This window comes from Tachypleus tridentatus, chromosome 8 (genome assembly GCF_004210375.1).
Source record: "Tachypleus tridentatus isolate NWPU-2018 chromosome 8, ASM421037v1, whole genome shotgun sequence".
In the NCBI taxonomy this organism is placed as follows: Eukaryota; Metazoa; Arthropoda; class Merostomata; order Xiphosura; family Limulidae; genus Tachypleus; species Tachypleus tridentatus.
In genome coordinates this window covers 71,889,327-71,914,271 of record NC_134832.1, presented here as the reverse complement: position 1 = coordinate 71,914,271, position 24,945 = coordinate 71,889,327, and the positions used below count along the sequence as shown (strand labels likewise).

General features: G+C 32.5%; 1 protein-coding gene across 2 annotated transcripts in view; it reads right to left on the bottom strand.

Annotated features, from left to right (window-relative positions):
• The window catches only part of LOC143222644 (actin-related protein 2/3 complex subunit 1A-like), a 67,618-nt gene that overhangs the window by 38,225 nt on the left and 4,448 nt on the right, over positions 1-24,945 (bottom strand). For both annotated transcript variants that reach the window (XM_076449403.1, XM_076449404.1), the window contains exons 2-3: positions 11,106-11,254; positions 492-643 (exon numbers count right to left, since the gene is read on the bottom strand). In XM_076449403.1, the coding sequence (XP_076305518.1) occupies positions 492-643; positions 11,106-11,172 (219 nt within the window). In that variant the 5' untranslated portion in view covers positions 11,173-11,254. The remainder of the gene's footprint in view (positions 1-491; positions 644-11,105; positions 11,255-24,945) is intronic.

Below are 24,945 nucleotides of genomic sequence, written 5' to 3'. Positions count from 1 at the left end.
ATGACCAGCAAAATCAGATCACACTTCTTCTGATTTGTTTTGGCAATGGCAAACTCCAGTTATTAGTCTATCATGATGATGCTGTAACTTGACGTACTTGGAAGAGAGCACAGGTTGCCAAGTTGGATATAAGTATATTTCATCTGTGCATCATGTTCACTCACAAAAGCAAGTAGTAGTTGGCATAAATGGTGTTCAGTATCAAACACTTGCACATTAACTGTTGAAATGTTCATGATCAAAATTCCCTGGTGACAATTAGTTTTGGTACTGGAAACAACTTTCCCATAATCTCATTATTAATCTACAATTATTATAGCTTTCTTGAGCCACATGAGCTGACTTCATAATTATTGCATAATCCATATTTTTATTGCAAAATGTTTTTTAGGTTACTTAAACATAAATATCATAACCTATATTAACTCAATCCAAACAAACAAGATTTGTTACTTTTACATACATAGTCCTCAATATAGTAACTAACTTACAGCTGAACATGTGACAATACGGTTTGTATTTGGTGCCCAGTCAATACTTGTTACTCGAAGATCATGTTGTGATAACACATCTGTTTGTACCCACTTATCTCCTTCTCTTCTGAAGATATGTACTTCATTATTGTTAGGTGACAGGGCAAGTTCTATTTCAAAAGAATGAAAAACAAATGTTGACATGCATGAAGAATAAGGTATAGTAAATAACTTCACATATCATTTTACTTTAGTAATGGACAGAAAATTTTTGCTCTTTTTTTTTCTTTGTTATGGAATAATGCCATACTGAAATAAAAGTTTCTAATTTGAAATAAATTCAAAATATCTTTAAGTGTTTTATTCTTTATGGATAATTAGTCTAAAGTATGTTCATGGAGTTTCAATGTCATATTTGAAGCCCATATGATTATTAAATGTATATGTAAATTCTACATGAATTTTTAGTTCAAGTAATAGAACAACTAAATAGAATAATCATTTGGTTCAAACTAGTTGCACAATTAAATAAGGATTATCATTAAGCCAGTAGTAGACTGGTTTCAGCCATTATACAGTGAAAAGGGGGAGGCTTTACTGTAACTTGCAGGTTATAATTAACAGTCTAGGCCTAAAATCTATAAATATATTTAGATGTCAGAATACATATTTATCCACTGTACATTTAAACAAATATTTTGCCTCTTTAAAATGTGAAAAAAAAAATTTTACAAGCTTAAATGTTAACTGAAGGATCCTTCCAATGTTTGGATCCCAAACATATGGTAATTTGACTGGAGAGACCACTCCCTTGAAACTGGAGATTATTCACTTTCAATGAGGAAGCAAAGAAAAAAAAAGTTCACTGTAAGTGGAAAGGCCAGGTGGTAATGTGTACAGAGGTATCTATCAGAAATACATTTTCAGGTTATGAAAATGTTAATGTTTCAGACAATAACTTACTCATGCACACAGAAATGCTAGAATTCCATACTTGGTGGAGAACCAGTGAAATGCTACACAGATGAGCTCCCTTTCAAAAGAACCAAAGAGAAGCTTTTGGAGTGTGTTTGGTTAGTTGATTTTGTGTTTTATGGCACAAAATAACTAGGCTATCTGTGCCAAACATCTGGTAAAAAGTTAAAATTAAAAAAATTTAGTATAATTCATAAAATGGAAATTACGGTAAAAACAAAATAAAGTTTAAAAAAAATAATGAGTAGCATAAAAACCAATCTTTACATCTAGTCTATAATGTTAAGAGAAAAACTACAGTAATACAAGTTGTATATGACTTTCTGTAGCATAATTGTAATTATCATAACTCATTAGGAAGACTAACAGGCAAGTACAAAAACCACCGTCAGTCACCTGAAGTTGGCCTTTCCAGTCTTGGTTCCAAGTTATTTGACATTATTGTCATTTTCAAAAAGTAATAAAAGTTTTAAAAGACTTGTAGCAAAATCTTAATAATAACTATGAACAAGGATGACTAACGAGTAGTTCAAACGAAGGTGTCAGTCACCTAAAGTTGGGCTTTCCAGTCCTGGTTTTGAGTTATTTGACATTAAGATCATTTTCTAATTTCAAATTGAACTAGATGGACTGATTCTTAAAAGGGAATTGCATTAAAAAAAGTATAATATATAAATTAAAAAACTTAAATGGCATTAAAAAGATTAATGGCCTTTAAAAAACTAAAACTATTTCTAAGGTGGACAGTGTCACCATCACCAATAACACTGTCTAATGTTATGGACAAACCTTGGGACAGAACATTTTTAAAATGGTGCTGTTGTTGAGAGTCATAACAACAGAAGGAAAGTAAAATGTGGCTTATTGTGATTTGAGTTGGTGTATCAATTACAGATAAAAGAAAATGATGAGCTAAAAAAACTGTGGCCAATGCGTAGTCTAGTTAGAACAACTTCTTTCCGATCCTTACAGAAGCAAGACGGCCAAAGTCCAATATAGGGTTTTATTTGGAAAAGATTGTTTTCATGTCGCTCAATCCAAGTCGACTGCCAGGTGGCACGGAGCCGAGCCTTGAATATAGGACCATAGTCCATGTATAGAACAGGCACAGCGGTGATACTGCCAGAGCATTTTGGAGTGTAACACTCAATGGCAGGGACTCCACAGAGACACACATCTCGTCTCAACAAGGTATAGTCTTCACCTGAGATGAAAGGGAGGAAAATGAAGAGAGTCTGTGAAGTGTCACAAGGATGGGCAGAATGTCATCACTGTCAACCAAGCACTTGCACACATGGTTGTTGAGCCAATATATGTAGTGTGGTTAGGATGTGATTAGAAAGTATGATATAAGCACAACTAGATTTACTGGACAGACTCTGGCTGCAGAAGACCACAGTAGCTGTGTGAGGGGTGAGCTATACTACATTGAAGCTGTCACCACCAATCTATTTCTCATCATATTGTGCCAAGCCCAACTGGTGAGGATTCTTCATGGTCCACCATTCCAATAGCTAGGAACTTTTAAGAGGCAAGAATCTTTGATGCTCCACTTACAGATGGAGAGGATTCATGTTGTGTAAACCCAAAATGCCTGGATCACCATCAGAGCACTAACTGGAAAAGTCTTTTACTAGAGAAAGTGAAATGGGTGACTGCAAAACCCTATCTTTAAAAACAGGTAAGCACAGGCCAAAGAAGTCAGCAGTAACTTTCCTGGAACCAACTTTTTCCACAATAGCCCATAGAATTGGTATGGTATAGATCATGCAATTGAGTAAATTTGTATATAATTAGTATATTTCAAGTGATCTTATAAAATACCTCATCTCACAATAGTACAGCCAAGGCATCCTCCTGGCATGCTATTGATACTTGGGGTAAAAATGGAATTGAGCAAGGAATATTGACCAGGAAAAATGGCTAGATGATGAAGACAGAGTGAGGGACATATGTGAAAACATTTATATGTCCACCTGGAGGATCTCATCTACTGGCTGGTGAGAGAGTAAGACAGGTGATGAAAATGATACAAAAAATATAAAACATATTGTAAGCATTCATATCTAGAAATGAATATACCAAATGGAGGGCCTACTGGACTCGTACAATAAAAGTAGAAGTTTCTGGAAGAAGAGGGGAGAATTTTGTGATAAGTAATGCTGAAAAGCCTAAACATGACAGGATGAGATCCAGGTTCAAATGAATAAATAGGCACAAGATGGAAGGAAGATAGAAGAGAAAGCATGGTTACATACCAGAGCAATAGAAATCTTAGGATGGAAATAGTGGCCTGGGAAGAGCATTATATAAGTGTAGGGAAAAAGGATGAAAGAAGCACCAATAGCATAAACATCTGAACAAAAGCAAATGCAAGCAAAAGAAAGTAGGTACAAGTCTTGAAAAGAAAATGCAAAAAAAGTAAGGCTAACAGCTTAAATGGAGTGCATAATCCCGTCAGGCATGAGAGTAGGAAAAGAAAGTCAGTAAAGAATGAAGGAGCAGAAGAGAGTGGAAAGGAAATGAATACAATACCCTGTGGTATTGGAAAAGGCAACATGTATTGCACTAAGCTACTCAATAACTAGCAATGGTGATGACTGATAAACCATAGTCAAACTGCAGGTAAAAAGCAGAGAGGGATTTAAAGTAGAATGGTCAAGACAAAAGAAGTGTTAGATAGACCAATGACAAAAGACTCAATTTTTGTTCATTGTCAGACTTACGGAAGGTCGACAGGAACATGACAAGAAGAATGTTACAAGATCAGAGAGTGTAGCCCACATGTAAAGATAGTGAGATGAAAAAGGGACATATATGAGGATGAAGCAAAGATAGGGGACATTACTAATGGTAGAGGATGCTAAGCAAAGAAAAACAAGGTGAAAGAAGGGTCACATACTCTGTAAATTGGTATAAAATATCTGATACTGCATCTTTAAGACACAAGATAGATTGGGTCTAAGTGAGGAAATAAGAAAACACAAAAAGGAAAGAGGTGGGGCAAAATTGTGTAAACTTGAAGAACTCATCTGTTAGTAAAGAAGTATGACCAAAGGTCAGTGAACCAAGACAGACAGGTGCATACATGGTCTAACTCAACAGAATCTGATGGCAAGTAATGGGAAGATGGAAAGAAAATATTTAGAGAGTAGAATGGGAAGATTAAGAGCAGAATGAGCCAGTCAAGAAAAAAGTGAAAGGGCAAGATATCAGGAAAGATAAAGAGGCCTGGTGCCAGGTTTCTTTGGCCCTGAACTTCACTACATTAATACTACCACCAAAGACATCAGGTTGAAAACAAGGAAGCCTTACAGAAATTGCACAGATAGGAAGTAGGTAGCTGTATATTGTCAAGGAATGCATTCTGATCCAACAGATCCCTATAGCAGAGAAACAAAGTAAACAGGGATATAGCAGAAGTGGTACAGACAATCATGTTAAAGAGAAAGAACCTCCATTGAAAACCCTTCCTGAGCACAACACCTCAGACATGAGGTGTAGGGAAGGACAGGTAGCATAAGATGGTGGTGGAAAAAATAAAGATGCAAAAACAGGGCAATTGAGAGTGGAACAAATTAGACTATTTAAAAAACTAAAAATATAAGAAAAGAAAGGAAGAGCAGCTGTCAACTGTGAGCTAAGATATAGAAATTAAGAAGACGGTAAGAATGAGGGTATGGGTGAAAAATTGTTTTAAAAAAAGCAGCATGAACCCTAATGTCAGACATTTGAAAAAACTTTAAATTATCATGAGAATTAGGATTGTGGGGTAAAGAACAGGACAAATCACAAGATATAAGCAAAAGAGAAAGAAAGAAACATACTGATAAAACAAGTCCCAAAACAATATGAAGGGTTTAGGATTTTTCTTAACTGGTAGGGAAATATCCAAAGCAATGCAGGTGGAGGGAAGAGGTAATTAATTTCATCATCATCTTGTTCAACCTCAAACTGAAGAGATATCAGCTGAATGGAGAGGAATAAAAGGCCCAACATGCATGATGGGTCCTAAAACATGCTGTACAATGGCAGTAATGTCATTCACAGTCAAAGTCTCCTGAAGCCACAGGAGAAATATGGCCTATAAATGCAACAACAGTACCCAAAAGGACAAAGTTGAAGTCACCATCATTTCAGAATTTACAATTGAAATTAAATATTATGAAACAAAATCAAAGTAAAATGAAAATCAAAATTTTGTTAACAAATGCAAGTATCATCCAACTGATCCCAGAAAAGAAATTTTAATATGCGTGTTCAATGCAAAGCCAAGGAAAAGAATGAAGTTATTGTCTCACTTATCTGTTCTCTTTCATTTTTTAGTCATGAATGGTCTACAACCAAGAATCTTGTATAACAATCTGTATGACAGTCTTATTCTGATTTGATTGGTTTTATGAATAATAAACCAATTCCCACGTGCTAGTTCCCATTAACCAGTTTATTTGCCATAAAATGGATTAGTTAGGATTGAATGATATATTAATAACTGGCTTACTATGTACAAAAAATATATGAATTTTAAACACTCCATGGCTGAATTTTGAAGAGAACTGAGATCAAGATCACTTTTATATTATCTTAGTTTTTGGTTACTTTTTCAAGTACAAGTCCCTACAATATTTTTTTTAAAACATCCACACCTCATCAGCTCCCAGACATCACTGGCCAATTATTCATTTACTGTACCACAATCCCACAAGTACATTTCAGATTTTTCAACTAAATGCAAGTCTGTATGAGGTGAGGAATGAAAATCAAACCAATCCAATTATTAATTCTGTTCAATTCATGTGGTAGTGTTGAATACACTGAACATCTGCAATGTTGTTTTCATTTATAACTACATGTAAATCTTGTATATATCATGTCAAAACACCAACTTAGGTCTACAGTTGGCATAGTTTATGGAATCAAATGTGAGTGAATGACTTATTACATTGTAAGTCATCTCAAAGACCTTCAACAGAAAGTTATCAGGATCCATATGCATTGAATATAATAAAATGACATAAAGTTTCATAAATGAAAATTTGATATTTTTTCCCAATGACCATATAAAATGAATTTAATAAGTACATACAAATCTCACAATTTATAATCTAATTTAGTGAATAATGATATACTTCCTGTAACAATTTGTTTATATATTTTTTAATTATGTTAATTATATACATTTGCACTTTTTACCAGTTTCCCTACTAGCACAATACTGTAAATCATTACTGTTGACACATATACCTTGTTACAAGGTACCTTAACAGTATCTCAATAATAAAAACAAACAAACTAGGGTTTGATACCTTGCAGTGGACATGACACATCGCCAAATATTGCTTTGTTTTGAAAAAAACTCAATAAAAAGGTTACACATTATACATGCTACTGAAGTAAGTTTGTCATTATAAAGAAATAACACAAAAAGTCATATTTTGACCTTTTATAATGAAATGAATGATTAACAGAAACTCTTGCTTAAACCTAATTTATTGTTTCAAATAATATGAATTTCAAATGTTGTTTAAATACTGTATTTGTTAGGCTAAAAACAGCAAACCATTAAACAGAATCAAATGTTACAAATTTCAATTTCATAACATTTTTCATTCCACTTTCAACAAACTAAGCTAATAAACATTATTGTGATTTCTTGTACACACCAAAATCAAATTTGGTGACCTCAAGATATGGAACAATTAAAAATAATACATCTTTACTTTCTTTACTGACCCTTTCCACAGGAGTTTGGTCAATTTTACTAACCATATGACCTTTTTGTACTTGTTCTAAAGTCTTTATAGATATGATACTACTAGCATTGTATATAGTGTATGCATTTTCATGAAGTTTGACAGACTTTCAATAAACATTACAAGACTTTCATACAGTCATATTTTTTAGTTCAGTATTTTTAATAAAATAAAACAAAGATCTGTTCTTCAATATAGAGTATTTGTTTTGAAAAGTCTGTTTGCAAAGTAATATTCATGTTAAGGTTAAAAATACTTTTTTCATCTTAACAATCCCAAAATTCATTTATGTAATCTCAAAAACCTCCTAAATACATTTTAAATGTTTGCTTCCAGTAAAACATTTAATTTTTTCTAACTCTATAAAAGGTTAATCAATTTGACTGACCTCATAACCACAAAATATACCCTTTTTTTTCCAGAATTACTTCAAATGTAGCATGAAACTGCAGTTGTTCATTCTAAGCAGATTTAAATTTGTGATGGCATACACTTATATACAATTAAGTTTCATTGTTTTATTACTCTTTGAACCATGTCTGACTGCTGTTCATGCCATTGTAATTTGTAAATCACTTGGGTAATGTGCAGCTCACATTACACTATCAAACTACACTACCCACAAGCTGCTCCACACTGCTTGCGTGTGTGCCACATGAAATATTTTTGTTATTATTGTTTATCTAATCTAACCTTAGCTTGAAGGTATATCTATTTTTGCATTTTAGTTACTTTCATAATTATAAATAAAGAATAAATATTAAAAACAAGAAATAACTTATTTAACTAATCTTCTGTTTTTTCTTGCTGTTGATTGTTAATGGGACTTAACCCTATGTTTGTTTATACTAATGACAGGTAGTGAATTAAATAATATTTATTTAATTATGTAATGCACCAATAAACATAGACTCATAACATGCAAAAAGCAGACAATCTCCTCTAATAATCACAACTGTTTTGTTTTTTAACTATGAAACAAAAACCATTATCCAAGCTAGCCATTGTGATTCCCATGGGAACAAAGTTCTAAGTGAAATTAATGTTTATCTTTTCAAAACAAAACACAATAGAACATCATTTAAAAGATGAAAACCTCAACTTTCTGTTGGTTATAGGTAATGTATAAAGGTAAGAGAAAACTGTTAACAAATCGTGAAAGAGAGGATGTGGCAGGAAAGGCCTTATTTTGTATATGATAGCTCTGTAACCAAACAAAAATTGAAAACTATAAAAATTATGGTTTGTCTGAACAATAATTTTATAGTGAGTAATTTAGTTTTAAATTTTGTAGTTTCTTGGGAGGGATGTATAAAATATAGATGAAAAGATACCTAGAGAAAATCCATCATGTGAGTCACATTAGTGAATTTCAGGATTTTTTAAAATGTTGCTTTATAAAATTAAGAACTTAAAATTTCTACAGTATTAAAATATAGGTTATTAGCTAAAATTTTACACTATACTAATTGGTAGTAAAATTTTGAACTTAAGACACTAAAACCTTGTGTTATGTGCAGTAAATGATACCCAGGGCAAGAGGGTTAATGTGTTTTTCAGAACAGAGAAAATTTTATCACAGGTAGTTAGAGTAACTACAGATATTCTTGTACTTGGCTGGTGGAAATACACAAGGTCTATCTACTTTAGAAGAAAAATTAAATGGAAACTAAGTTTTCAATCACCAAAACAATACTTCATTTAAGACAAATAACCAGGATATCTAAACTCAATTGAATCAAATAAGTTTAAACTAAACTGAAATTGGATAAAATTTCAAACTACAACTTAAGATTAAATACAATATAACATTTAAACAACACTGAGTTTAACATCAAAGCAAAGACAAACTGAGAAGAATGCTAGTCAGCAACAAGAAAACTAAGAGAAGCAGAATCACACTTCTTTAGAGGCAAGATCATCTCAGTTTAAAACAAAAATGTTAAAGTGAGAGAAACTCTCACCTAAGAAGTATTAATCCTCTAAAGCTCAGCCAAGTTGAAATCACACTAAATTCCTCAAAATGAAAAGATTTTTTACACGCATGCGACAATTGAGCAGGTAATCTCATACTAAAAAAGCACTGACCACCATACACAACTGCCAAATATAGTAGCTAAAACAAACCTGAGAGGCTTCTGCTTTAGAGAATAACCCCTAAGGCCAAGTTTCACAAGTGTAAGATGACATCCTGTTCCCAAACTAAGTACTGTACAAAAATAAAATATGTGTATTAAATTCACCATTTATAAAAAAGTACCATACTGATTTAATATCAACTTCCAATACTGTAGTTTAATTAACTTTATTTTAAGTTGGAATTATTTTGAGAGAAATGTTTTGCACTATAATTCATTTTTCACATCTGTTGTGATAAAATTTTATGAGATTTACTGTGTAAATAAAAACAAATTCATGAACTTTACCAATAAATTTAAATTCAGTTATACGAGTGTATCTGTTACATATCTTTTTAAGGGTTTAATTTCACTGAAGTTTCTATATTTCAGAATGAAATTTTTTTTATTGAGTTTAAAAATTTATCAACTCATTAAATTAATTCATTACATAAACAACTATAAAAATCTATAAATATTTATTTGTTATTGTAAATTTATGTTGATCTCATACATCCATTAAACAGCATTCTGACATTATTTTATTGTATGTTTCTTTCCACTTTATCAGATTAAGTGACTTTGTAAGGTTCAGTACTTTATCATAAAACAAAAGTTACAAACAGATAAAATTTTGTGCTGACTTACCATAGCTTGTTACTAAAATTACTTTTATGCAGTTTCTCCCATAATAATACCAAAAATTAGTATTTTTCAACATGTTTCATGATGAGTAGCTACATGTGATTAACACTTTGTTGACTTCATTAGATTACAATCATACAAGTTTCATGTATGGTATCATTTATAAAGTGGCAGAGGACATACACATTTTTACTTGAAGTGTTGTTGCTTTGACTAATTACAACAGAGAAAATACAGTAATACTGAAAATTATATATTTTAAGCAGAGAAGTTTCACATAAGTGTGAAAAATCTTATAATTTTTCTCCTGTTGATTTAGTCATATTAAATACCAGATACTTGAAACATAAACACTTTAAAATTAGTTTGATGTACATGCTTTGTCCACTGTATTATTAATTTTGAAGACCCTTCCCAAATACTTATGAAAATTAAAACAAATTACAGCAATATTATTATGTATATGTTTCAGTTATTAGTGGTCAGGGAACTTGTCCTATTTTAGTCTTGGTCATCACATTTTTACAGCTTCTTATGACAAGTGATTAATAATCAAGGGTAGTGCTAGTTATACAGTATATGAAGCAATAACAGAACAGCTCACACAATGAAACTAATTAGAACTCCCAAAATCAAATTACACCCAAAAAAAAATTTTTTTTCTAGGACTTTGTAGGAGCTCATGGAAAATCAGAGGTTTTTCCAAACTTGGAAAGCTGACTATTCATTTTCCATGGCATTTGAGAAATGTAATCAGATTACTAATACAGAAATTATAAAAACCTGAAGTATAATAAATTGCTAGAAACAGTATAGATCTGAAATATTTATAATGAGATATTAAGATACAGTTACATAAAACTTGGATTTTGAATATAGAAACATACTGCAAGATTTGTTAAGTCTCAGGGCTGGCAACAACAACAAAACAGTAACAGCTTTGTAAGAACTTAAAAATTATTACATTCTTTCTCAATTTATCTTTAATTTGATAAATATTCTACTAGTTCTTGGGAATAACACAAAACAAGATTGTGTTTCAGATTACTATGCAATATTTCTTGTCATACACAGTAGTTTTTGTAATTTGTTTTTCAATAAATATTTAAATAAATCCCCACATAACAGAATAATGCACTCACGAGTTCTGTCTTTGTTCCAGGCATGACACATTATAGGCTCTAAGCCAAAACTATGTATTTCCGTCATCAGGACTAACAACTGATGACACCAACTTCTGTACACACTTCAGGATTCAGGACTAAATGCTTCTAAACTTATTATGTGTTTCCTATAACACAAATGGAAAGTACAGTATTAATAAAAATAACAAAAGATAATATTTATGGATGTATTCACATAAAAAAGTACAATATACAAGTTAATTTATTTCAATAATATTCATTCAGATTTTACAAAAATTTTGTTCAGTTCAAAATTAAAATTGTACTAACATATTTTCTTCAATACATTGTGAAAGTTAATGGTCCATGAAAAGATGAGTGATGAACTGAATAGAAATTAAAAAAAATATTTACTGATAATATTTTTTTGGAAAAAGTAGTTCTATGATAAATGTGAACTTTTTTTTGCTATACTTCATTGTAGTTCACTTAACATATATGTTTTATTGTTTTTTTTAAGATACAAGTCCTAACAATGTGGAAGTGTCACTATCTTTTAACTTTAACCCTAAAATGGTGGGCATCATGAAATGATACTGCTACCTACAACATTTCTACTGTTTAAGGCTTAACAGTTTATTACTTATTAAAAATTTCAACAAGTCTCAAAAGAAATGTTCAGTGTCAGGTTTATTCTGTTAATTTCTAAAATAAATTATATTTCAACTAAATAAGATGAAAAATATATCCCCTTACAAAAAAGCAATTTTAGAATAAGCATGATTACAAAAACAAAATCACACAAAATGCCACAATACAAATTTCAAAAAACAAAAACTAAGATATGTTAATAAAATACTGGAAATTTATAGACTATTGAATAAGTATGTGCACTTTTTTAAATTGACCAAAATAATAAGAATGGAGGTAAAAAGATTAAATCTAAACTTTACTCTTATGTAGCATTATATGCACTTCATTTTTAAGTTATCCTTTTATCTCCATCATTGTGTTTCCTTAGTAATCTAATGTGGCTATCTGGCTGAATATTAATTTGTTTTTTTTATAAATCTATATGGAAACTAGGCGAGTTGAAAATAACAGTTTCAAAAAGTTAAAATAATATTGAAAATAAACTTTGTTCACAGATAGTTAGAACTGAATATTTCATTCTTAAAATTATACATTTTTTTTTCATTTTTGGTATATTTTAGCAATTTATATACATAATTTGAAATGGCTTTCAAATTTTATAGAACCCATAAATCTATATGTAATGATACTGACAAATTTCTAAGTTTGAATTATTTTAAAATTTGGCTAAATTGGTACAGCGAAGGGATGTATACGTATTTCAGCAGGATCGCAAAAAGTAGGAGGGGAGCTGAATGATCATTTGTCATTTTACCTTTTCATATGCTCTTATACTACTGATCCTTTAAAAGATTTGCAGAAAAAAGTTACAGAAAGAAATATGACTAAAGTTTTCAAACAATGGAAGAGTTATCCTCAAAATTACACATTTCTTTAAAGGTGGAAAGAATTTTTGCTTGAAATTTAACTAAGAAATCATTACTTCAGGGGAGTTTAAGAAATTTCTGGAGAATAAAGGTCCCAATCTTCTCAAGATCTCTTTATAATACTGAAGAAGCTTAAAAAAATGTTAGTGGGAGCTTTATTAACTGGAAATTGAACTATATATATAAAGTGCTTATAAACAACTAAACTATGTTGTATTCATAAAACCATTATGGATCTGAAATAGCTCTGAATAGTAAAGAAACCACTGATAACTTGAAGGCTGTCATTGATGCACATTTTTCAGAAGTAAAGACCAAGATAAATTCTGGTAAAAATATTTTATAAGTATTATATTTGTTACTGTTGCTTGTAAGGTGATAGAATTGTTGACTGTTATTCATATTTTTGAATTTTGAGCATGATTTAGAATTTTCATTCTCCTGTTAATTATTAATTAAATTTTAGTTCAGTAGACAGGTAATTAGTTTTGTTAAAAGTACATGGAAAAAGTATTCATACTGATCATGTAGGTTTTTTTTTGGTTTTTTTATTACTTACAAATACTGCACAGTTCACCATCATTGGAGAAATTGATGATGACATTTATTACTGAGTGCTAGGTTGGAATTCAGAAACAAGTTTCTATGTTAAGAGAAAAAAGACATTTTTTGTTTGTTTTTATCCTCAATATAATAGTGCAATGTGATTGAAGAGAAATTATAAAAAGTGTTCTACAAAACAATGATATAAGGTGTGACATACACGATCAAAAACTTATTTAACAATGTAATTCATAAACTTTCAGTATTGTCATTTCTTGTATTTCATGCCTCATAGGTCAGTGTCATTCAGAACCATGCATTCAATAATAACTATTGTCAATTACCTTATTAATGAACTGTACAGTTACTGAAGTGTTTGTGTAAACAAAAAGTTACCTATATGGTTGGTGTCAATATGAATAATTATGATAAAATTTGCAACACACAAGCATAAGGAAATGTTTTTAACATTTGGCATTGCATATTTATATATGCCAGAAAAAGATATTCAGAGCTTTATAGACACTCTTGAGCAGCAGTGTTAGGACAAGAAAATATTTTGTCATGTTTTTCCATTTTATTAGTCTATTTCTTTTATGCCATTACACAATGTAAATTTCAACATTATGCTAATGCCTCACTTACACCTATTGACAATTTAATGAGCCAGGGTGAGAATACTTATCATTGTGTAGAATTCCTAAATACTTATACCAAGGGCATGTCATAAAGGTTCTGCTTGAATGAATATACTGATTAAATTAACTGTCATGGTATCCCATGATAAATCACCATATAAAAAATTATAGAAAAGTGTCCAGATCTACATAATCAAGAATATTACACAAGAACGGAATATTTGGTCACGTAGTAGTAAAAACCTTTTATTTCTATCTCCAAATGTTGTCAAGAGACTGAAAATTCCTAAAAAGTATTAAAATAAGAATGTTGGTGATTGAAACAGGATAGTATAAATGAATGCAGAAATTACTCAGCTACAAAAAAAGCTGCTGGAATCATTCAAATGATGAAATAACCCTCACAGAGCCTTGATTTCAAATCAACTGGGCAAATCTGGGATTTGATAGATCAAAACCTTAACAAATCGAAAGCTACAAGGAGAAACTTTATTGGAGTGTATCAGAGATACTTGAAGTAAAATCCCAAAGGACACTTTTATATGTTGCAACAATGCCTGAAAGACTGTCTGCAGTTATTAAAGCAAAATGAGGTCACAAAAAATATTACCTGTGGACTGGACTTAGACAAATCCACTGAGTTTCTACTGTACTATATATGAAAATTAATAAAATTTTTATGTTTCACCTGGGATTTACCTTTCATCATTTATTGAAAGCAACCTGATATTTAATTTGTGACTTTGCCCTAACACTTTTTCACAGTACTGTATATGTAAAATAGAACATACATAACAGGTATAAGCTTTAAAAGCTTATTTAATTATTTGACCTTATACAGATATATCACCATGAAGGAGACAACATTTAGTTTTGACGTTTTAGTTATTTTTATTGTTGAGCAATTAACCCTAATGCAACAGAATCTCCTTTACCCTCTTTATGTCAAGCTCATACAGTCTGCAAAAACAGTTGCAGGGTTCTAAATTTTTTATTTAAAGCCGGACATGTCCGTTAGAAAAATCAAGTTTGACCAGTACTTTCCCATCTACCACCTGACATTGTGACCGGTGGTCATATTCCTAACATATCAGACACAAATACATCATCCCCTCAAAAATAAGTGAGGCAAAAGCTGTGTATGCACAGCCCAAAGATTTTGCTTAAAAGTATATTCTATAATGAGTGGAAAATAACTTGCATAATTTAAGACAAAAAAAAGCAAATTTTAAAAAAACGGTTGTGAATGCTCACAAAATGAGCTTTTTAGGTCGCCTTATCTGTGCCATCCCGGGTAGTCACATGACTGCTAAACATTCACGACGATCTAACCATGGCATCTGATAGTAAAAAAATGGGAAAGTCTCATGATCTATTTCACTTTGGCTTCACAAGCAAGACTAATGAATCAGAAGACAATACTATGGAGCCCTGAGTAAAAAAATCCAAGCTTGTTGACTCAAGCCCAAGTGTTAAAGCAAAAACTGTTACTGCTAGTACTGGTGCTAAGCCTACTCATTGTTTATAGGATGAATGGAATAGAGGCCAACCATGGCTGGAATATAATAACGCTACAGGACTGATGTTTTGCCCAATTTGTCAGGAATATGACTAAAATAGTGGAAGACAGAAAAACACCTTCATAACAGGATCTTCCACCCTGAGAGCAAGTGCTGTTAAGGAGCATGAAAACAGTCGTGCCCACAGTTTAAGTTGTCAAGCTAAGACAGCAAAAGAAACACCTGATTTAACTTCCATGATGAAAGAATTGAGCAAACTTAACCAGACTGAGAAAGATCATTTGCTTGTGCTGTTCAGGACTGCCCTTTATATGGCTTTGAATTCCAAACCATTCAGTGATTTTCAAGAGCTTATGTTGCTGCAGGAGCACAACTTTGGTATGAACTTAACAGAACATTATGCCAATGACAAACAAGCAGTTATCTTTGTGAAGTATACTGCAGAAATAATTAGAATTAATGTCATATCTCGTCTGCACACCTCATTATTCTTTGGCATTATGACTGACGGCTCAACAGACATTGCCAACATTGAACAGGAGATAGTCTATGTAAGGTACTTGGACAGTGACTGTTACCCAGTAACCCACTTCCTGTGTCTGCAGTCAGTTGAAAAGGCTGATTCTGAACACTTGCTACAGGCACTTAGTTCAGGTAAAGGTTTCTTAATTACCTGGGATGAGAATTTTCTGGATTTATCCTGAATTCCTAATTAAGAAAAATTAAAATGGACAATATTTCATGTACATTTGTGTTTTAATTGAGGTTTACATAGTCATTACATTACTAATATACATCAGTGAAAACTCAAGCACTTTTCAGTTGATTTAAACCAAGAAGAACCATGTATTTACCACTGACAGAATTGGAGCTTAACCTAGCACAACTAGCGTAATAGATAACGGAGCAACTGAATTTTCCAAAGTACAAATTTACATTTTGTTTCTTTTAACAGAACGTAACTAATATTGGGTACTGATTTTTTGTACTTGCAGCATTGTCCATATATGGCAAGTTTCCCGACTGGCTTGAATCAATTGTATGCCTGACAGCTGATGGGGCAGCTGTCAATTTTGACATAAATAAAGGACTTGTCAACAGATTGAAGGCACAAAAACCTTATTTGATAGGGATCCACTGTGTTAGTCATAGATTGGAACTTGCAATCAAGAAGACCATCAAGGACATTTCTTACCTTGATAGTATCCAAACCTTTTTAGAACACCTATGGAAGTTTTATGATAATTCACCACAAAACTGGGCTGGCCTCAAAGAAGCTGGTAAAGCCAACAACATTGTTGTTAGAAAGCCAACAAAAGGGACAGGAACCTGGTGGGTGGCCCACAAAAAGCACGTTCTGGAGTCAGTTTCTCATAACTGGCCAGCTTTAGCAAAGCATTTGTATTAAGTAAAGCTGCATGACAAAGGGGAATGTGGACACAAAGCTGCAGGATTATACAGTACTTTGACAAGCCTTAAATTCATCCTGAACATGGACATACTCCTGGCAGTTCTGCCCAGTTTGACATCTCTTAGTCTCAAAATGCAAGACAATTCTGCTACTGTGAACATTGTTCCTGACAAACTCGGTGTTTGCAAAGAGAAGCTGAGCAATCAGAATCATGTTGAGAGATCCCAGCAAACTGTTAAAGAGTTCACAACATGTGAACAAACTGGCAAGTGGGTACTTAGAGGAAAGGTGATTGCTATTAGTGGTCATCAAGGGCCAGAGGCTCAAAGAGTGCCACAAAAAGAGACATTTGCTCAATCCATGGCTGAAGAAACTGCCATCTTCATAGGTAAAATTGTCACATATCTGAATGAGAGATCTGAAGAATTTGATAAGGACTTTATTGATGCCTTTCAAATTTTTGAACCAAGCAACTGGCCTAAAAGCAAGGAAGGATTGCCATCTTATGGCCATAATGAACTCCAGACACTATTGGACCACTTTGGTACTCTGCTAAAAGCTAAGGGTTTCAACATTGCAGCTGATATTTGCCAAGCTGAGTTACACGAGACACAGCTCAAAGCCTCAAGACTTGCCAAATTAGATGAGTCCCTGGCTAGTAGTGCAAGTGGATTGTGGGCCCACATGTTAAGTCAAATTACTGTTGAGGACGGTAAACCTTTCCCTGGATCAACAATGTTGGCCTTGATATGCCTCATGCAGGTGATTTCCATGTCATCTGCTGAACCAGAATGTGGATTTTCCCAGATGGCAGTTATTAAGGATGACTGGCTGTCCAAACTAATAAATGATTCTCTTAATAACTTGATGACAATAAAATTAGCTAAGAATAAGACCTGTGATCTTATAAGCACAGAATTACTGTGCAAATCTGTAGAATCCTGGTGAAAGGACAGTAAAAAAACCAGACAATTTGCGAGTCCACATGGAACTCACACACGTAGAGACAATAGAGATACTGAGTCTGCATCAGCTGATGTCTTAGTGCTGGATGACTAAATCTACCAGTTTGATTGATGTGTCATTTTTAATGGAAACAAGACTCGTTGCCACTTGCTTTGAAATAATGCTTCAGTGCCATAAATAAAATGATTCTGTTTTATATAATAATTGTCTCTACTTGATTTATTGTTTTCGGTAATGTCTGGTGACAATTTTGAGGTGTCCTGCTAAAATTTCAAATGTCCGGCAAGTTTCACTGTCCAGCAGGACGTGTCCTGCTGAAAATTTAGAATATTTCTACCCGAGTTGTGCATTTCACTTGAACAAGGTTTCTTAATATATCCTCTCAGAATTGGTAAGATTTTGTTAAAGATCCTAAGTATATTATATACAAAAAATGATATTATAAAATGTTTTTACTAAAAATTTTATTTTTTTTCCTGTTGTAGTTACTTCCATGCAAACTATTAACATATCAAATGCAAGGTGGTTTTCTTTTTAAGTAAAAAAACTACTTTTCTTTGTATTACTGTTTCATATTTTATTTTACATTTTCTCTACAATTTAAGAAACTAGTTATTATCATCAACATAGAATGCAATGAAATTAAGACTAGGAAATAGAAAAAAAAATATTTTTGTACAATATCATTAAAGATTTTCCTTTTGTTAAAGTTCAGGTCTTTTTCTTTTCACATGTAGTTCATTTTTAATGTTTTATTTTTTCTCTTTCCTTTACTACTTGTTATTCATCTCCACATAAGTCAACAATGCCCTAAAGGCATATTACAGTTTCTTTGGGAGACGAGCAACCTTTCAGCAAAATTTCAATTTAGTAATGTAATATTATAAGCCTTGAAAACAGATGCAAAGTATGATGTACTTAGAAAATGCTTAAGTCTTTTACTAATGCATTTTAAAACATAAATAATACATAATTAACTAAAATATAATAGTATGACCTAACTACAATTTAAACTGTAAGGTAAGAAACAACCATAACTACTGGATTCAGTCAATTATGTATAATCTGTTATGACAACTGCACATCAATTTCAAAATAAACTGTTAGATTATAGTGTAGAATGATCTCTTTCCAATGAGCATACATGTACATGTAATGCCTACACGTACACTATAAATCTCAAACACATCTGTTGATTTTTGTTTGTTTGTTTGGAATTAATCACAAAGCTCCATAATGGGCAATCTGTGCTCTCCCCACCACTGGTGTTGAAACCTGGTTTCTAGCAGTATGAGCCCGTAGATATACTACTGTACCACTGGGGAGCACAAATCTTCTGAATGTAGATGTGGAAACTGTCAGGGGTTGGAAAAGTTATTACTTGTTTCAACTGTATTTATTCAGAGAACATTAAAATAAACAAGTCAAAAGGTTATGAAAGCATCTTATTCTCTAAACATACTTCTAACTCAACTACCATTGTATTATTAAAGATACAGAGTCCCAAAGTAGAGAATTTTCATTGGTCAGGTGAAATCAAGAAATCCAAGTTACTGCATGTATTGTTGAAATTTGCAGCTTGATTTCTGCAAACTGCATGAGTCTGTAACAAAACAGTTAATGGATTGAATGATCTATTTGCACCATGTTTTAGATTATGTTTTTATGAGTGGAAGGTTTATAATGATGGATCAAATAACCTTCTATCTTTACGTGGCAAATAGAGACTTGTTGGGATGGAACTGAAATAGGACAGTCAATGGACCTGAACCCCAAGCCTGAAGAAAAGAATACAGATTTTGAGCATCCATGAAAGGGATATTAGTCCACTAATGAGCTAAAATATACATATCAACCAGACAGGGAAGATGAGGTATGTTCAGCAAGAACCTAAATATCTGGAGAAAGAGGGAAAAAACATAATAATCAGAAGAAAGGAATACAAAGAACCATTTGATATAAGGGATAAAACAAAAACTATGTAACAAACCTGAAAAATCATATCTAAGAAAGAAGGTCTAGGAAGATCAATGCTAGTAGATGTAAAAGTATTGACAAAAGCCTCATTGTTACGAGCAGGATTTATAGATAAATGAGTATCTGTTCCTGTCACAATGGAAGACTGAGATTGCATAAAGATCCCCGTTTCCTGAAACACATTAACTGTTACCTCCTTCACAGACAAGAAAATCAACACCAATTACTGTTTATCCAACATGAACAAGTTCTTTTTGTCCTCCTACAACAGACAAAATGGAAATGATAGAAGCTTTGGTGGAGGGTTGTCATGTGCAACATGTAGTTATGTTATGTAAAAATATGTGAATTTAGGTGGGAGCCTCAAGGCTAATAACAAACAAAAAAGTTTACATACAGATGACAGCAATGAATTGGGAAAGTTATATGTGAATGGAGGTTATGTTTTGCATCAGAAATTAAAAAGAATAAATTCATATTATAATAATGTATTTAAAAATATTCAGTGTTAAAATAAGAACAAATATTACAAAACAATAACTTTAGCACATACCACTAAGTTCAATAGTGGCTTCCTACACTATAATTTGTAAACTTTAAATTGTGCAAAAAAAATAATACTACAGTGTGTGTGTGTGTCATATATTACAGACACAAACTAATTTTATATTTTTACTTTGTAATAAAATTCTCCAAACTGAAGTCTATTACTGTGAATTACAAAATATGCAAATGTAATTTTTCCCACAAAGTGTTTTATGCATGGAGAAATTTTAATATTTTCAAATCATATAACAACAAAGTAAAATGGTATTCATATTCAGGAAATTTAGTGACTATTTCTGATGTAGCCTAATAACGTTCAACATTTAATCAATTAGTTACAAGTAGCAATTACACTGATTACTATGATGTGAATTAATCAAAATGAGTGTTTCCAAATATTTCTGTTTTTCATTACTCCTACTTTTCCAAGTAAATTTTGCTCTTATGTTTGTTTGTTATTAAGTACAATGCTACAAAATGGGCTGTCTATGCTCTAGTCAGTTTCAGTTTTATCAACTGTGATCTTTATTTCAAGTATGTTCAGCTTTAGGTACCTGGAAGAAGTCCTATCTCCTACAATTACCATTAAAACAAACTTGCTTACTTCAATCTTTGTTATGGCAAAGCAGATAAGGCTGTCACTAACTCTGAACTATTAAATAGACAAAATAATTATATTTTTTGCTTGTACAGAAACACTACATTATTCAATTAATCAAATGTAATGCATTGATGTAGCCATTAATTTAACTGATCAGAAAATACCATAACTGCCCATTTCTAATGGCATTTACATAGGTACAGCTGTATACACTATTTTTTTTCTGAAGTTTCTACTCATCCACTTACAATTAATTTGCAAATTTTTTGAACATACTATAGTTTGTGCAATGTTCTTCACTGGTAAAGCACACATACAAAAATAATGTACATATTTTAAACTGTATTAATCATAAGACTCAATATATGCATACCTCTTTATTAAGTAATAATATTGCAAAAGTAATATTAATGTTATTTCCATGTCAATTTTTAAATATCAAATATAAAAAAAAAATATACTGGGTGAATTAGCATAAAAGCATGTGTTCGCTCACCAATTATACAGAGAACCTATTGCCAGGGGCATAGATTTTTTACACCCGATGGGGGAGATGATTTTTGCAACCACTTATGTGGACTGTTCAATTTGCAAATTGGTAATCTCTGATTATGTGAACCTAAAAGCTGTAAACATGCGGTCACAGAGTAATCTTGTTGCCATGATACTTGGATGTATACTTAGGCATGCTGACTGATACTTACGACGTTACGAACTATAACTTAGATCGAAAAGCTTAGAAGCATGCCTATGTTAAAGGTGTACATTTTGGCTACTGAAAAAACCTACATCTAGGCCTAATTATGTAATTTGATTGGTAAGAACATGAGAATCACAAGAACAAAACACACAATTTGTAGGCCTGTGATGCAATAAAATAATTCAACAGACCAAACTGTAGGGGGGGATGATTGTATGCACCATACTCTCCACCTAAAATGAAGGGGGGGGATGTATAACCTCTATCCCCCCCAGGATCTATGCCCCTGCCTACTGCTCATATTAACCATAATGCCTATCACTGCAGCAAAGTACAAGATCTATTGTTTATACTGATTTTTTCTTCTTGCACCAGAGCATGGGATAAGCTTCATAAACAAGCAATCTTAGATACAAACCAATAAAACTGCCAAGCTACTGGTCTAATAGAACAGAATATTTTTAAATTTATTTCTGGAGTAAAGAAATTATCTCAATGAACAAATATCTGGTGAGGTCTCATTTGAAGCAGTATGTTCATTTTTGATCTCCTTATTTTGGTAAAAAAGCTAGTGATTTACTTAAATACATTTAAGAGATGTGCCACCACATTTACTCTGAAGCACAGAATTAGAAGTGACCCAAATCAAGTGTTTATATTATCAAGGGTTTAGATATTGTTCTTGCAAGGTCTGTTAGAATAATGGAAAAAAAAGGCTGAAGATGAAGTCTGAATATTAAACCTTCAACTGCAGTTGACATCAAAAGCCTTTTGCGAGCAACATTTTGAATTGCCCACCACTACTTTGACGAGCAGAAAACTATAATGGGTGCTACAAGTCATTTCAGTACAGTACCAAGCAATGCCATGCACCCATACTCCAGTTACTCACATTTATTCATGGCTGAAAAACCTAGTACACCATGCTCATCTGCTGCTTCCAAATGTAAACTCCCCTTCCAGGAGTATCTTATGCTATTAAAAATACGTCAAAAACTACTAAAACTTAGTGTTGAAATTGAAGAGGAAGTGTTATATCTCTGGTAAAGAAGACGAGTATATAAAGAAATATATTCAAGTGCAACTGATGTAAAAGAAGAGCATAGTACTGTCACTTTCCCCTCTTCCTTCAAGAGGGGGACCAGCTCAATGTTCTATGACTCAGGCTGATATATAGCCCTTTGTCTGGACTAATAAATATAATTTTGATTCAGAAATTAATGCTTTTGATATTCCAGAAATTCTAAAATTACATCAAATTCCTAACCACTGAGGAGGCTGAAGAACCTTTATGAATGATGAATTGTTGAAAACAATAGTTAGTGAAATGAAAAATACACTGGAGATTTTGTTGTTTCTGAATCTCAGTTTTCACAATCAGTAAAATGTATGTATGCATTTCTAGCATGCTTCTTATAACACAAAAGGCATGAACAAATCACAGAAATGCAAATGAGAAAAAAAGTAAGATTGTTGGCATGTCGCTAAATGGAAGGCAAGGCTTTTGAGCAGTGTACACACCACCAGACTAATCAAGATGAGCATCTTTCAAATGCTGTCAACACACCACGGGAATGTGAGTAATATATATGTATATACATATATTTTCATATCTTGTCTCTACGAGTTCTATGAACCTTTAAAATTTGTAAATCTTTGTATATAGGGTGGTAGGCAGATTTTACACATGCCACAAATAAAGCGTTAAAGGAAATAAGCACAAGCTATGGTAACCAAGGTCTAATTTCCATCAACAATAGTGGAGACTGTTATTCTACACAGGTGTAAGGGGAGAACTAACAAATTTGTGAAAAATATGAAGGTTGTTTTACAAAAACAGTCTCATAGGACCAAATGGTTCCTTCCTGTCAGTATGTTATGTAATGCAAAATGTTTTCCTGTTATAATAGCAGTAATTTTTTATAATGACTTTCCTGATGATGTGTGTTGGTAGTTATATTTATTTACAGCTTTATTTTATAATTTTGTGGATGTGAAAAGTTACATGAGGCAAGACTTCATAGTGAACTTGGGGAGTGTGATGAAGCAGCTGAGGTGAGATAAATCAATAACCAGCTGCTAATCCCTAGTTTTTTGGGAACAATTAAAAGTTAGAAATAAACAACCCAAAAGGTTGGAAATCACTTTTACTACTCACTGTAAATTTCCTCCAACAGATGCTGGTATGTCACAGGATTTTGAGGAAGATGAAAGAAAATTAGGCAAGGGAAAACAGAAGTTGAGGAAATAAACTAGATGATAAATCCTTCTGATAGAGCTTGTATCACCCATTGATCATCAATGAAGGGATGGCAACAAAGAAACAATTCCAAGAATTGAACTCCTACTGAACCCAAATCCAAAGGATAGTCACCAGTACTGCTGACAGCAGGTAATACATTATCAAGGAAATTGACAAAAAACACACTGATTAAAGAAAACAGGTAAGGTTTGAGAAAATGAAGAATGAGAAATGAGAATAGTAGCATGTTAGGCTCTAACCAAGACAAATGGGCTAAAAAAGTCATAAGGGTTTATTGGTGATAATCTGATGTCTCCTAAGGTTCAATTTTTTCTGAGAATATATCAGACATAATGTCTCAGAAAAGGAGCAAGATGCAAGTCCTTGATGGTAAATTAACCTCAACCAAAACTGAGTCTTTATCTATACGGTCCCAATAACAAATAAACCATGTGTGTAATGCCAGAGCTGAGAATGAAATGTAGGTTAACGTGAAGTAGAGAAGTTGAAAGGTATCTGCAGAAAACCCCATATTTCTGTGAAGAGCCTCCAATAGTAGATGTATGGAAGATAGTACATTTAGTTAAGATAAAATAAAGACAAGAATAATGGGCATATGTAAGAAGTGCCATCTCCCAAATAGGCAACAATGAACCCAACAATTTCTTATCTAAAACCAGATACTCCACCTAATGTTAAGAAAGGGTGTACTGATCAGAAGTCTTTCAGGAGCACAGCATGCTGATCCCCTGACTTAATTGTTAGACAAACTGATTCACATGTACCTGAATATGTGGGGAGGGAGAACATACCAAAAATGATTGAGAAGATTGCCCATGTAGCAAGGAAGAATAAGGCAAATGATAGATACAGAAAGGGATAAAACATCAGAAGCCTGAGACAAAATCTGTGAAGTCTGTGTTAGACCTATGTGATTCCTCAGGTTATAATTGAAAAGGAACAGTAAACTCAGGATAAACATCAGTAATGTATGGAGATAAAGGTTGCCTATATAATGTTCAATCTTTCAATCTCCCAACATATAAGAGCAGAATATTCCAACATTGGATCACCTACACGTAAGACCTGAGAAAAAAACACTGGTCATTGATGCGACACTAGGAGAGGTAAAATGAACTTCGGAAATCATAACTCAAGAAATTTGCACAAATTGTTAACTGCAAAAATACAGTG